At 37.9% G+C, this 14,459-nt stretch overlaps 1 protein-coding gene across 5 annotated transcripts in view; it reads left to right on the top strand.

The window, feature by feature from the left end:
• The window catches only part of NUDT9 (nudix hydrolase 9), a 35,543-nt gene extending 26,209 nt beyond the window's left edge, over positions 1–9,334 (top strand). For all 5 annotated transcript variants that reach the window (XM_055297047.2, XM_055297046.2, XM_055297048.2 and 2 more), the window contains 4 exons: positions 109–220; positions 2,554–2,700; positions 5,344–5,428; positions 8,831–9,334. In XM_055297047.2, the coding sequence (XP_055153022.1) occupies positions 109–220; positions 2,554–2,700; positions 5,344–5,428; positions 8,831–9,009 (523 nt within the window). In that variant the 3' untranslated portion in view covers positions 9,010–9,334. The remainder of the gene's footprint in view (positions 1–108; positions 221–2,553; positions 2,701–5,343; positions 5,429–8,830) is intronic.
• Positions 9,335–14,459: the final 5,125 nt, after the last annotated feature.

Below are 14,459 nucleotides of genomic sequence, written 5' to 3'. Positions count from 1 at the left end.
TATATACTCTGTTTTAAAGAAAAACATCCTTGTAACTTTGTCTCAAGTTTGAGATAGAACCTTAGTTTTTGTTGTAAATCAGTTGTGATTTTATATTACTATTCACAGATGGAAAAGGGATAGCAGTGGAAATAAAATCATGCATCCCATTTCTGGGAAACACATCTTACAATTTGTTGCAATAAAAAGGAAAGACTGTGGAGAATGGGCAATCCCAGGGGTAAGCATTAAAATTAAATCAGTGTTTAAGTTCCTTTTAGTTGCTTTACTTACTACAGGGTTATTGTTTGTGAATCTTTTCTATTCCATTTTCCTCTATTCCTTCCTACTTCAGTTAGTAATTCTTACGTTTTTCATCCCTGCATGAAGTGTCATTGTCAGCAACAAGTTTAGGATAATCCAAGACTGTTAGAATCTGCGTCTAATTCTGACACCCTTGGGAAATAACTTGGGCTTTGAAGTTAGATGTAGATCTGTGTTCTGGCCTTTCTGTTTGCAGCTGGGTGATTGGGAGTTCAGGCCCTCATCTTTAAAATAAAGAGATCTACTTCACAGGATTATTAGAGATCACATTTAATAGACATTCATTATGTTAGGTCCCATTTCAGAATTTAACCTCCACTCCAAGCCCAAGGTAGTATTTTTAAGCACTTTTTGGTTGAATTCTGATAACTTTTGACAACATTTAAAAAATTAGCTTTTGTTATTTACTGTTTCTGGTAGTTTAAATAATTTCTATAATGTTATCAAGATGAGTATACTTTTGTTGGCTTATAGTTTGAATTTATGGCAGTGGTATATTTGAAGTGGCCATTTATTTTTTATTTTTTATTTATTTATTTATTTTGAGACAGAGTCTCACTCTGTTGCCCAGGCCGGAGTGCATTGGTGCAATCTTGGCTCATTGCAACCTCTGCCTCCTGGGTTCATGCAATTCTTGTGCCTCAGCCTCCCAACGTAGCTGGGATTACAAGTGTGCGCCACTATGCCTGGCTAATTTTTGTAATTTTAATAGAGACGGGTTTCACTACGTTGGCCAGGCTGGTCTCGAACTCCTGGCCTCAAGCAATCTGCCTGCCTCGGGGCCTCCCAAAGTGCTGGGATTACAGGTGTGAGCCACCACACCTGGACTGAAGTGGCCGTTTAAAATGTTTATGTGTGTGGTAGAGGGTGTTATATTTTATACCATATTGTGAAATGGAGATAGTTTGATATGAGGATGACTCTTTATAAAAACATACAGTTATCTGCAAGAATGTTTTTTTCTTTGTAGAATAAAAATGGAATGGAAATAAGGATCTCAACCGACTCTGATAAAAGTTTAGGCTAATTTCTTTTTTTTTTTTTTGAGATGGAGTCTTGCTCTGTTGTCCAGCTGGAATGCAATGACATGATCTCAGCTTACTGCAGCCTCCGCCTCCTGAGTTCAAGCAATTCCCTGCCTCAGCCTCCCGAGTAGCTGGGATTATAGGCGACTGCCACCACACCTAGCTAATTTTTGTATTTGTAGTAGAGACAGGGTTTCACCATCTTGGCCAGGCTGGTCTTGAACTCCTAACCTTGTGATCCATCCACCCTGACCTCCCAAAGTGCTGGGATTACAGGCGTGAGCCACCGTGCTTGGCAAACTTTAGGCTAATTTCTATGAGCCAAATAGTCAAGCTTCACTTAGGTTGAAAGCAATAACATAATAATGATTTCATCACAGAATCTTATATTTTTATTGTTATTTAAAATTCTTATCAGGAAACTGCTGTCATTGTTATCATTTTGACAGTTATTCATCTAATCAGTGTATTTTTTTAGTATCTTCCTTTTGTCAGCTAATATTTCAGACACTGAGGATACAACAGAGCAACATAAACAAATACCTCTATCTTTTGGTGCTCACATTCCAGTTGGAGAGACAGATAATATAAGATACATAAATTAAATTTATCGCATGTTAGAAGGCCGTAAGTATTAAGAAAGAAACAAAAGCAAGGTAGAGGACTAGGAAGTGTTTGAGAGTTTGCAATTTTAGACAGGACAGTTAAGAGAAGACCTCCCTGAGGAGGTGCATGTTAGGTAACTATCTGAAGGAAATGAATTAGTGAACCATGCAGATATCTAGAGAAAAGCATCTTGGATAGAGATAATAGCAGGTGCAAAGGCTCTCAGCGGGCAGCATGTTAGGCAGGTCCTGGGAACATTGAGGAGGTCAGTGTGGCTAGAATGGAATGAACAATGGGGGAAGAATCAATGTGCTGTATTATTTCTTACCTCCAGTCCTTTTTCGTTAGTTTGAGTTTGGCAAGTACCAGGAAATTGGTTTGATTGGCTCAGTTTGCCATAGGCTAACCTTGGACCAATCACTGTGGCCAAATACATGAGGTATCCTTATTGGTTCCTTGTACTAGCAACAGATGGTTTAGAGAACAGTGTATAACAGAGAAATGGGGATCACTATTATAGGCAGATTGAATAATAAATGTTCACTCTACCACTCAATAAATATTTGTTGAATAAATCAAAGCTGATCCCTTTTTTCAAAATTTTTAATGTGACTCTTAGGGGATGGTGGATCCAGGAGAGAAGATTAGTGCCACACTGAAAAGAGAATTTGGTGAGGAAGCTCTCAACTCCTTACAGAAAACCAGTGCTGAAAAGAGAGAAATAGAGGAAAAGTTGCACAAACTCTTCAGCCAAGACCACCTAGTGGTAAGAAATAGTGTTTCTGGGAGGGATTTAGTTCTGTGGATTGATGAAAATGACTTAAAAGTTGACCTGGAAATCTGTATGTCCTTCTCTAAATAAAGTGGAATACTTGTATATTTAAAATATATTCACAGAAACAAATTATAGATCTTCACTGTAAATAGGTTTCTATTTAAAGTTTTATAGCCCAACTTTAGGCTATATAGGCTAAAATGATCTATATTTAGTTTATTTATATGATTTATTATAATAACTTTTTTCTTCTCAGTTTTTCTTTCTTCTTTTTTTGAGATGGGAGTCTTGCTCTGTCACCCAGGGTGGAGTGCAGTGGCACGATCTTGGCTTACTGCAACCTTCACCTCCCAGGTTCAAGCAATTCTCCTTCCTCAGCCTCTGGAGTAGCTGGGATTACAGGCACCCACCACCACGCCTGGCTAATTTTTGTATTTTTAGTAGAGACAGGGTTTCACCATATTGGCCAGGCTGGCCTTGAACTCCTGACTTCAAGTTACCTTCCTGCCTCGGCCTCCCAAAGTGTTGTGATTACAGGCGTAAGCCAACACGCCTGGCCTGTAAACTATTTTCTTTCACATTGAGTACCCATCCAACAGAAAGCTTTTTGTATGTGCATGAATTCAGCTCTCTCTGAAAGAATATTTACATTTTAAATTATGTCATAGAGAGATTTTTCTGGTTGATAATCATTTAAGTCTCATGTCTATTTTGTCCATATACCCTCTGTGATAGGGTCTTGCTCTGTTGTTCGGGCTGGAGTGCAGTGGTGTTATCATGGCTCTGCAGTTTCAACCTCTTGGGCTCCTGTGGTCCTCCCACCTCAGTCTTCTGGGTAGCTGGGACCACAGGCAAACACCACCGCACTGGGCTAATTTTTTGTTTTTTGTTTTATAGAGATGGGGTTTTACCATGTTGTCCAGGCTGGTCTTGAACTCCTGGGCTCAAGGATCCCCCCACCTAGACCTCCCAAAGTGCTAGGATTACAGGCGTGAGCCTGGCCTTCTGTGCTTTTAAAAAAATACCTTACAAGGTATATGCACACTAATAATAAGAAAATAATAGAGGTTTGTTTTTTTTTTTTTTTTTTTTTTGAGATGAAGTCTCGCCCTTGTCCCCAGGCTGGAGTGCAATGGTGCAGTCTCGGCTCACTGCAACCTCTGCCTTCCGGGTTCAAGCGATTCTCCTGCCTCAACCTCCAGAGTAGCTGGGATTATAGGCGTGTTCCACCATGCCTGGCTAATTTTTGTATTTTTAGTAGAGAAGGGGTTTCACCATGTTGGCCAGGCAGGTCTTGAACTCTTGACCTCAGGTGATCCGCTTGCCTCGGCCTCCCAAAGTCCTGGGATTACGGGCATGAGCCACCGTGCCCGGCCTTTTTTTTGTCAGTTTTTATTTGGATTGCTTGTTTTCTTTTCAGAATTGGGATTTAGTTATTCATGTTGTCCAGATTTTTTTGAGTTACATTTGTGCTAGATGAATAGATCCAAATATTTTCATATATTAATAGCTTAAGTAGTAATCTTTAGTTTTACTTATAGATCTCCTTTGTTTAACTAGAAGAATCTACCTTTGTATTTCAGAAACTATAATCACAGAAAAATACTTAAGTCATGGACTCTTAAAAAATCATATTGCCCAAATCTGACTATTCTCAGATTCTGAAATTAAAGTTTGAGGTGTTGAGGGTTTCATGATTTATTTATTTATTTTGAAACAGTGTCTGGCTCTGTCACCAGGCTGGAGTGCAGTGACGCAATCTCGGCTCACTGCAACCTTTGCCTCACGGGTTCATGTGATTCTCCTGTCTCAGCCTCCTGAGTAGCTGGGACTACAGGTGTGCTCCACCATGCCCAGCTAATTTTTGTGTTTTTAGTAGAGACGAGGTTTCACCATGTTGGCTAGGATGGTCTTGATCTCTTGACCTCATGATCCGCCTACCTCCGCCTCCCAAAGTGCTGGGATTACAGGCATGAGCCACCACGCCCGGCCTGAGGGTTTCATGATTTTTAAAGCTGCCTCAAAAGAGAATATTGTTCTTTGGGAAATTTGAAACAAGCACATGAAGTACTACATTAAAAGTTTTATGATATTTACATTTCTTTCTTTTTTTCTTTTTCTTTTTTTTTTTTTTTTTTGAGACGGAGTCTTGCCCTGTTGCCCAGGCTGGAGTGCAGTGGCGTGATCTTGGCTCACTGCTACCTCCACCTCCCGGGTTCAAGTATTTCTCCTGTCTCAGCCTCCTGAGTAGCTGGGACTACAGGCACCTACCACCATGCGTGGCTAATTTTTTTTGTATTTTTAGTAGAGACAGGGTTTCACCTTGTTGATCAGGCTGGTCTCGAACTCCTGACCTCAGGTGATCCACCCGCCTCGGCCTCCCAAAGTGCTGAGATTACAGGCGTGAGCCACCGTGCCCAGCTGATATTTATATTTCTTAAAAAAAATTTTGATAGAAACACATAATGTCAAATTTACCATCTAAACTGTTGAATGTACAGCTCAGTAGCATTAAGTATGTTCATGTTGTTGGGCAACAGGATATTTACATTTCTGATGCTAGTGAAGGTAACATGCTCTGCTGTACTCACTACACCTTGGACTTTTAAAAAATTTGTCTTCTTTTGAAAATAGATATATAAGGGATATGTTGATGATCCTCGAAACACTGATAATGCATGGATGGAGACAGAAGCTGTGAACTACCATGACGAAACAGGTAACTTTATATTTATTAAACTGACTGGGATTAAAGGATCAATTTAAGCCAGCAGCCCACTAAGGCATGATTAAATCTGGACTATTTTAGCATCTTAAACCAATTAACTGTTGATTGTAGGATTGTAGTTATATGAAAGCAAAATTGTTGGTATTAAAGGAATACATAGATGAAATCTTCAAAACTGTTATCACCAGTGGCTAAATTTTCTTTAATCCATTGGTAAAATTTGAAATTAAGGTTGAAATTATAGGCTAAAATGATATGCTTTAAAGATGTCAGATTATTTATTGAGTATGGTTCCCTTTTTTTGCAAAACAAAAGCAACTTGGATTTGGGTAGGAAGTATGGCAATGATAAAGGAAATGGGATTTATATCTTACTATTTCAAATATTTTTGTAATAATCTTGGATTGTTAATACACAAAGCAATAACAAAAAATTCCAAGTACTGAAAAAATTTTAAATGAATGCTCTTTCTGATCCATGGAATTTAAAATTTTATGAGGAGGGTCAAACCTGTTGTTACAGAAGGAGAAAGGAAAAATCTGCTGTCTTAAAAATTAATTTGATCTTAATGTACACATTGAGTGGCTCCCTTGAAACATATTTTATTGCTAAATTTGATTTGTTTTTATTTGTAGCATAAAAGTGGAGGCACCATGCTAGAGAAATGAAATGAATGTTCCACTCATAGTTCTTTCTGAGCTGTGTAACCTTGTACAAATCACTTGTCCTCTTGGACTCAGTTTTTTCACTTACAAGATGGGCTAGAACTAGAAGATCTGTTATTTCCATATCCTGTGCTTTTGCTTGTTGAACTTGGAGGAAACTCCTGGGACCATTCTCCATTCCTTCTGTATTTCCTCTAAGGTGTATTAGAAGAGTTTATCCTCCTAGTTTGAAAACTTAGAAGAAATATGCAGATGTAAATTAGAAGCAGGTCTGTACAACTTTAGTACTGATAAATTTGTTAACTACTTTAAATTTTTGGAGTTAAAAACAATGACTGATCCTCCAGAAGTTGATTATAGAGTTTATGGATTGTTCACTGTTTTTACCCTATCTTTTTCTCTCTTTAAACTTAAAAAATTTTGTTTTGATAATTCCAAAATCTCTGCCATATTTGAGTTTGGTTTTAATATTTGCTTTGTTTCTTTAGGCTATGTTTCTTGCCTTTTAGCATGCTTTTAGTGCTTTTTTTTTTTTTTTTTTTAACTCCGAGATGGAGTCTTGCTCTGTCGCCCGTGCTGGAGTGCAGTGGCATGATCTCGGCTCACTGCAGCCTCTGCCTCTCGGGTTCAAGCGATTCTCCTGCCTCAGACTCCCAAGTAGCTGGTACTACAGGCGTGCACCACCATGCCTGGCTAATTTTTGTATTTTTAGTAGAGATGGGGTTTCACCATATTGGCCAGGCTGGTCTCAAACTCCTTACTTAAGTGATCCACCCACCTTGGCCTCCCAAAGTGCTGAGATTACAGGCATGAGCCACTGCGCCTGGCTGTAGTGCTTTTTTGAAAATTGACCATAATATAGCTTATAAGGGAACTAAGGCAAATAGTTCTTTAGTGTGAGGTTTTGTTTATCTGGCTAGGAGTTAGGCTGTGTTTTTTGTTTGCTGTCATTGTATGTGTCAGAGGCTAAAATTTCCTCTAGTTTTGGGTTTTCCTGGAGACTTCTTAAATAAGGTCTGAAGCATGCCCTTCTTTCAGCTGTCTTCCCCTTTTGTTAAACAGGAGTCCTATTGATAGATATGGTGGTAAATTCTAGAGGAAGGGGAATCATAGGAGAATAATGGTTAGATGTCAGTCTTTTAATGAGCCTGTGGCCCTGGGCTGTGACCCTTCATAAGTTCTTCTCAGCTTCCCTCCTACCTCCCTGATCCTTAGGAAAGACAGGAAATCCAGCAGGGGCTGGAGTTGGGTATTTCCTTTCCCTCAGGTTGCTTAGGGCTTGGTAAAATAGTTTTCCTTGAGGGCAGAGTGATCTGGGTGTATTTGAAAATGGTTACCTTTCCCCTCTCTATGTTGGAAGGGAGAGAGGATTTTTCTCTGGTCTTCACCTGGTGGCTTTCTTGGAGGTAAAGCTCACTAAAATGTAGGCCCCCTCTTCATACTGGTATGGCTGACCCCCTAGGAGATTTTATCTTTCAAGCTAGTCCAAAGGTCAGCTTTCAGCAGTTAGTTACCCTTTAAGTGTTCCTACCAGGTGCCGACTCCAGTGGTAGGCTTCTCTCCCTGGTCAGTTGTGATTCTCTGTATTTGCTTGTCTCTCCAGTTTTTGGTATGGCAGTGTGCTCTCTACTAAGAATACAAAAAAATTAGCCGGGCGTGGTGGCAGGTGCCTGTAATCCCAGGTACTCGGGGGGCTGAGGCAGGAGAATCGCTTGTACTCAGGAGGTGGAGGTTGCAGTGAGCCGTGATTGTGCCACTGCACTTCAGCCTGGTCAACAAGAGCGAGACTCCGTCTAAAAATAAATAAAATAAAATAAAATAAAATATTTAAGTAATGTTGCCTTGAATACTTTAATAGGCTTGTCTCTATTTCATTAGAATAAATTCTTCAAAGAGGAATTACCGGATTGCTTATTGTATCTTCAGTGCCTAGTACAGAGTCTGGTACACAAGATGCACTCTGGTATTTACAGAATGAGTGCTTGTCAAAGAAAACTTACTTTGTAAAAGCTCTTGATAAACATTGCCAAATTTCCTACAAAAATATGCCATTTATATTCCCAGCAGTGATTGGGAGCACTTATTTTTTATTTTTTTGATAATTTAAATTTAATTTTTTTTTTTATTTTTTTGAGGTGGAGTCTCGCCCTGTCGCCAGGCTGGCATGCAGTGGTGTGATCTTGGCTCACTGCAACCTCCGCCTCATGGATTCAAACAATTCTCTTGCCTCAGACTCCCAAGTAAGCTGGGACTACAGGCATGTGCCACCACTCCTGGCTAATTTTTGTATTTTTAGTAGAGATGGGGTTTCACCATGTTGGCCAGGCTGGTCTCGAACTCCTGACCACAGGTGATCCACCCGCCTCAGCTTTGTTTTATTTTTTTACATTTAAATCTCTCATCCCTCTTGGATTGATTTTGATGTAAAGTTTCATATTCATATAATATAATCTCTTTTTTAAGGATAATCTTTTTAGAGAAAAGTCTTTGTATTGTGTGTTTATCTATAATTTAGGGACTTGGTTAAAATTTGGGCATTTTGGAATACTCTATTTTTTTTTCTTTTATTCATTCTGCTGACCAGGGATGGAATAGTCTAGTTTTTAATTTACTTGGCCAGCTAGTACAATGATGATTTAAGATTATTTTAAATAAGAATACTTGATGATATAGATATGCTAAAACAGAAATGAATTTTTCTTGGTGATGGTTTTTCTTTGGTAACCAGGTGAGATAATGGATAATCTTACGCTAGAAGCTGGAGATGATGCTGGAAAAGTGAAATGGGTGGACATCAATGATAAACTGAAGCTTTATGCCAGTCACTCTCAATTCATCAAACTTGTGGCTGAGAAACGAGATGCACACTGGAGCGAGGACTCTGAAGCTGACTGCCATGCGTTGTAGCTGATGGTCTCCGTGTAAGCCAAAGACCCACAGAGCAGCATATACTGAAAAGAAGGCAGTATCACATAATTTATACTATAAAAAGGGCAGGGTAGGCCACTTGGCCTATTTACTTTCAAAACGATTTGCATTTAGAGTGTTTCGCATCAGAATAAAAAGAGTAAGATGAACTGGAACACAGAATTTTCAGCTCTTTGGTCAAAAGGAATATAAGTAATCATATTTTGTATGTATTCCATTTAAGCATGGCTTAAATTAAATTTAAACAACTAATGCTCTTTGAAGAATCATAATCAGAATAAAGATAAGTTCTTGATCAGCTGTATCTTCTGTTTTCCATCTAGTTCTTGTTTGTCAATGCCCTCCCTCCCACTCCCCATCTTCTGAGGCCTGAAGGATGTTCCTGCCACATCAAGCTCCTTTAGGCAGAGTACCACCATTGGATGTATAGTTTAATGTTTCATCTGATTTTTATTTAAATTATTTCCTTCACATTTTGCTTCACATGATCTTGTTGAAGCTAATTTTGAAAATGGAAACTATGTTTTCTTGACTTTAGAAGCGTTAGTTTTAAGAGGAAATTTCAGCCACTAGTCAATAGAGATCAAAATCAGTGAACAAGAGCTGATATCTCATTTTCAAAAATTCTGAATTAAAAAAAGTCCAGGAAGTTAGTAATTTAAATCAATATGTTCATTAAATCAATATGTTCATTTCACTCTAGTGAAACTATTATATGTTGTAAATCAGTTAAAAATGGATGTTCAGAAAAGAATTGAAATCAGGACAAAAAATTACAGATGCTGGTGAGGTTGTAGAGAAAAAGGAATGCTTATACGCTATTAGTGGGAGTATAAATTGGTCCAACCATTGTGGAAGAGAGTGTAGAGAGTCCTCAAATATTTAAAGATATTTGACCCAGTAATCCATTACTGGATATATACCCAAAGGAATACAAATTGTTCTATTTTAAACACTTATTCATGTGTATGTTCATTGCTGCACTTTTCACAATAGCAAAGACATGAAATCAACCTAAGTGCTCATCAGTGATAGACTGGATAAAGACAATGTGGTATATATACACCATGGAATACTATGCAGCCGTAAAAAAGAATAAGATCATGTCCTCTGAAAAGACATGGGTGGAGCTGGAGGCCATTATCCTTAGCAAACTAAAACAAGAACAGAAAACCAAACACTGCATGTTCTCTTATAAGTGAGAGCTAAATGGTGAGAACACATGGACACAGGGGAACAACACATTCTGGGGTCTGTTGGAGGGTGGGAGGAGGGAGAGGATCAGGAAAAATAACTAATGAGTACTAGGCTTAATACCTGGGTGATGAAATAATCTGTACAACAAAGCCTCATGACACAAGTTTACCTATATAACAAACCTGCACATGTACCCCTGTACTTAACAACAAAACAAACACAAAGGAAAATGTTAGCCATGTGTGAATTTTAAACTTGGTAGTCGCATTAAAAATAATAAACAAGTAAAATGGTTTGTAATTATTTAATCCATTATATCCAAAATATCTTAATATGTGATCAATATATAATAAGTAATTATTTTGGTTCTATAAAAACAGGAACGGAGGTGGAGGTCTCTGTGGGTTAGTGTTTTTTGTTAGGAAAGAAATGTTAAAGATTGAAATAGGTTTTTGAGAAAAGCATGGTTAATGTTATAAATCCCAGAGGAAAGGAGGGGGTTGGTGCTTTGGGGGTTTTTGGAAGCAAGGAAGAGGAAAGAAAAGTAGTACTGCCTTGTCTTAGTGGACGTGTTTATCTCATTCTGGCTAAGGATCTCCGCTGGAAAGCCCTGTGGTAGGAACTCCTATCCACCTAAGTAGGGTTGGGCTATAGCTGGAGTGTCTCAAGAAAAGCTTTAAGGGAGAGAGACATGATTGTTTTCTTTCCTTCAGATGTTTGAAAAAGATATTAGGCTTACTCTGTAGCTAGAGAGCAGAATTAGGGTTAAGGTAAAACAGAGTGTTTTTCTGTTTTTTGTTTCGTTTATTTGATGTCAGAACTTTTGGTGGTAAACCTGAATTGAACTGACAGGAGGCTTTTTTCCCCTTAGTTATGACTGTAGGTTTTCCTGAAAAGCATTAGAATGTTTGATTTCAGGATACCTGGAACCCTTCTGGAATAGTTATAAATAGGGCTTATGTATGTATCAACTTCTAAAAATCCATAAAATCCTGGTCCCTACGGTGAGTAATAAGGGATTGATACTTGATGAGGATGACCTGCTCAAGAGGTTAGATGGCCTTCCTGCATGGAAGAGTCGGCTTCTACTTTCACCATTTGGCAGGAAGAAATTTCTTCTTCCTATCACTGAATGGAGGTCTCCAAAATTAAAGCTACTTGTTTACAGAAGCTCTTTTAACAGTTTGAGCAATTTTCTGAAAATTTTGGCATTTACTTGTGTTTCATAGTATTTTGAGACAGGGTCTCATTCTGTTGCCCGTGATAGCACCACTGAAGTGCAGTGGTGCTCTTATGGCTCACTGCAGCCTCAGCCTCCTGGGCTCAAGCAATCCTCCCACCTCAGCCTCCTAATTAGTTGGGACCACATGTATGCACCACCACTACCTAGCTAATTTTTTAATTTTTTTTTTGTAGAGACTGGAGTTTCCCTATGTTGCCCAGGCTGGTCTTGGACTCCTGGGCTCAAGAGATCCTCCCACCTCAGCCTCCCAAAGTGTTGGGATTACAGGTGTGAGCCACCATGCCCAGCCTGTTTAATAGTTTTGATACATTTGAACTGCCATTAATAAAGACATTTGGTTATATTAAAGGTTTATTTAAAGTATGACTAAAGCCCATGGTCTAGATAAATTCTTTATGGTTTTTTGGAGTTTTCACTGGAACATGTACAGAGTATGCAAAATTATAAAACTACCATCCACTATAGATAGAAGTAGATAATCTTCTGATAACTGTAAATATCCAGCACCATCTATAATAGGGAAAAAACAAAATGTTAGTTTCAGATATTCCTAGAGGAAGATCTATCTGCTATATCACTAGGTAATGCTCCCTTCATACTTACTTTCCTTATGTCATGTAAAATGAATGTTTTTTATTTTAGAGACATTAAGTAAAATAAGTAATATTTGCCATTTACTGAGTATCTGTATTATATTACTTAATTCTCAGCACATCCTGTTAGGTAGTAGTATTCCCATTTCACAAATGAATACATTGATATTTAGAAAGGTTGCCCTCGGTTTTATTTGCTAGTAGAGTTGGGATTTGAATCACAGTCTGACTGGGTTGCAAACCTATTCTGTCTATTGTATTCCCTACTAAGGTTAAGAGTCTTTTATGATACATTATTTAAGTATGCAGCTTGGAAGATTATGTGTTACGTAAATAGTACTCATGTTATTCATAGTATTGCAGTTATGATTTGTGAGTTGAAATTTAAGGGCCACACCTGATTCGGCTAGCATTGTTGAAGTTGTTTGTGTAATTTTGGCCCACAGATAGTTTATTTGATGATAATCTAAGGATAAAGGGCCACAGTCAGTATTTGTTTTGTCAGCAGGTGTTCTTGAGCTTTTGAAAGCATTTCAAACTCAAATAGAAGGATATGCAAAGTTTCCTTAAGATCATAACTACTTTAAAAACTATATTTGGTGGCTAAAGGGGGAACTTGAGAATTTTGAGCACTTCGAGAGGCTATTCTTATTTAACAGTACGTTTACTTACGCTTAGGACTTCTGGTGGTGGTTATTTTCTAAAATATTTCTGGAGTTTTAATAAATAAACTGACTTTAAAATACATCCTTTGAAGAAAGCATTTGTAATTAATTGGTCTTGTTTATACCTGTTTTCATCATATTATTAATTTACCATTGTGGACACAATCAGAGGCAATTAAACTCATGATAAAAATATTTAAAAGGATATAAATGCTTGAAAGAATTTGGAGATTTTACTAACCATATGTAACTTCTGGCATAGTAGTGGGAGAATTATTTCTGTCAAAATAGATCATACAGATTATAGTTATAATTTATTATATGAAGATATTTTCACCACAATTCCATCTTCACCCATGCCTCCCATTTTATGGTTATTTTATTGCTGATGTGTTAATATTGGTATAATTATGTATGTTGGAGGTGGAAAATAATGTGGAACCGTTAAATGCTGATAAATTGAATCCTTAACTGTTTATAGCATAGAGCTTAATCTCTCCCACTTGGCCTCAGATAGTCTGATGTAAGTATTTGAAATGGTAAAAGGTACTAAATAAGCACTTCAGGGCAATGAAACTTGTTAGGAGAGAAGTGGTTGGGTGGAAATCCAGTTTCTTTCTCCAAGGCTGTAGTACACTATGATTGGGCCCGTGAATAGCCTCTGCAGTCCAGCCAGGACAACGTAGCAAGATCCTGTTTCTTAAAAATATTAAAACAACAAAAGGGATATATACCTTTTTGGCCTCCACATTTTTCTTTCTTTCTTTCTTTTTTTGGGTATGTATTTTATATGAAAGCAAACTGCAGTGAAAGTCAAAGTAGAAGTCAAACTTTGTAGCCTTTGTATCCAGCAAGTTAATGCTTTTTGTTAAGATGTGTTACCTTGCCTTGAGATCAGTCCATTTCTAGGTGTGGCAGTTTTACAGTAGGCTTTTCTCATTATTTACTATGAATTGCCTATAAGACAAAAATAAGCCTGAAAGCCTGGGCACAGTGGCTCACGCCTGTAATCCCAGCACTTTGGGAGGCTGAAGCGGGCGGATCTCTTGAGGTCAGGAATTCAAGACCAGCCTGGCTAACATGGTGAAACCCCGTCTCTACTAAAAATGTAAAAATTAGCCGGGTGTGGTGGCACATGCTCGTAATCCCAGCTACTAGGAAGGCTGAGGCAGGAGAATCTCTTGAGCCCGGGAGGCAGAGGTTGCAGTGAGCCGAGATCATGCCACTGCACTCCAGCCTGGGTGACAGAGCAAGACTCCTCCAAAAAAAAAAAAAAAAAAGCCTGAAGCAAACTTTGTTGTTTGAAATTTCATACTGCATATATGCCTGTAAATTTAAATTTTGTGAAATATCAAGGACATTATTTAAAAATACCTTTTTAGATTGGCAAAAATTTTGATGTAAAGATTTTGGAGGAAATGAGTTTATAACTCATGAGTTATAGTTCGGTAGATCAGTTGAGGTTGACTCTCATATATTTTTATAGTTACAAAGAGTTTTTCTTACCTTTCCTGGCATTGAATATAACTTACTTTTATCAATTTAGTCATGGAAATAAAATCTTACTCCAAAGAAGTTCCAAAAATAAAAAAAAAAAAGAAAACAAATTTAGTAAGATGTTATCTTTAGTCTATTAAGTAAATGTGTAGTTTATTATAGCATAAAAATAGAGCCTTACCCCTAGTTGGTTCAAAATAGCAATGAGTAACTGTGAAGGAAGAAAAAGTGATG

Source organism: Symphalangus syndactylus, chromosome 10 (genome assembly GCF_028878055.3).
Source record: "Symphalangus syndactylus isolate Jambi chromosome 10, NHGRI_mSymSyn1-v2.1_pri, whole genome shotgun sequence".
Classification (NCBI taxonomy): domain Eukaryota; kingdom Metazoa; phylum Chordata; class Mammalia; order Primates; family Hylobatidae; genus Symphalangus; species Symphalangus syndactylus.
This window is presented reverse-complemented; position numbering and strand designations above follow the sequence as displayed.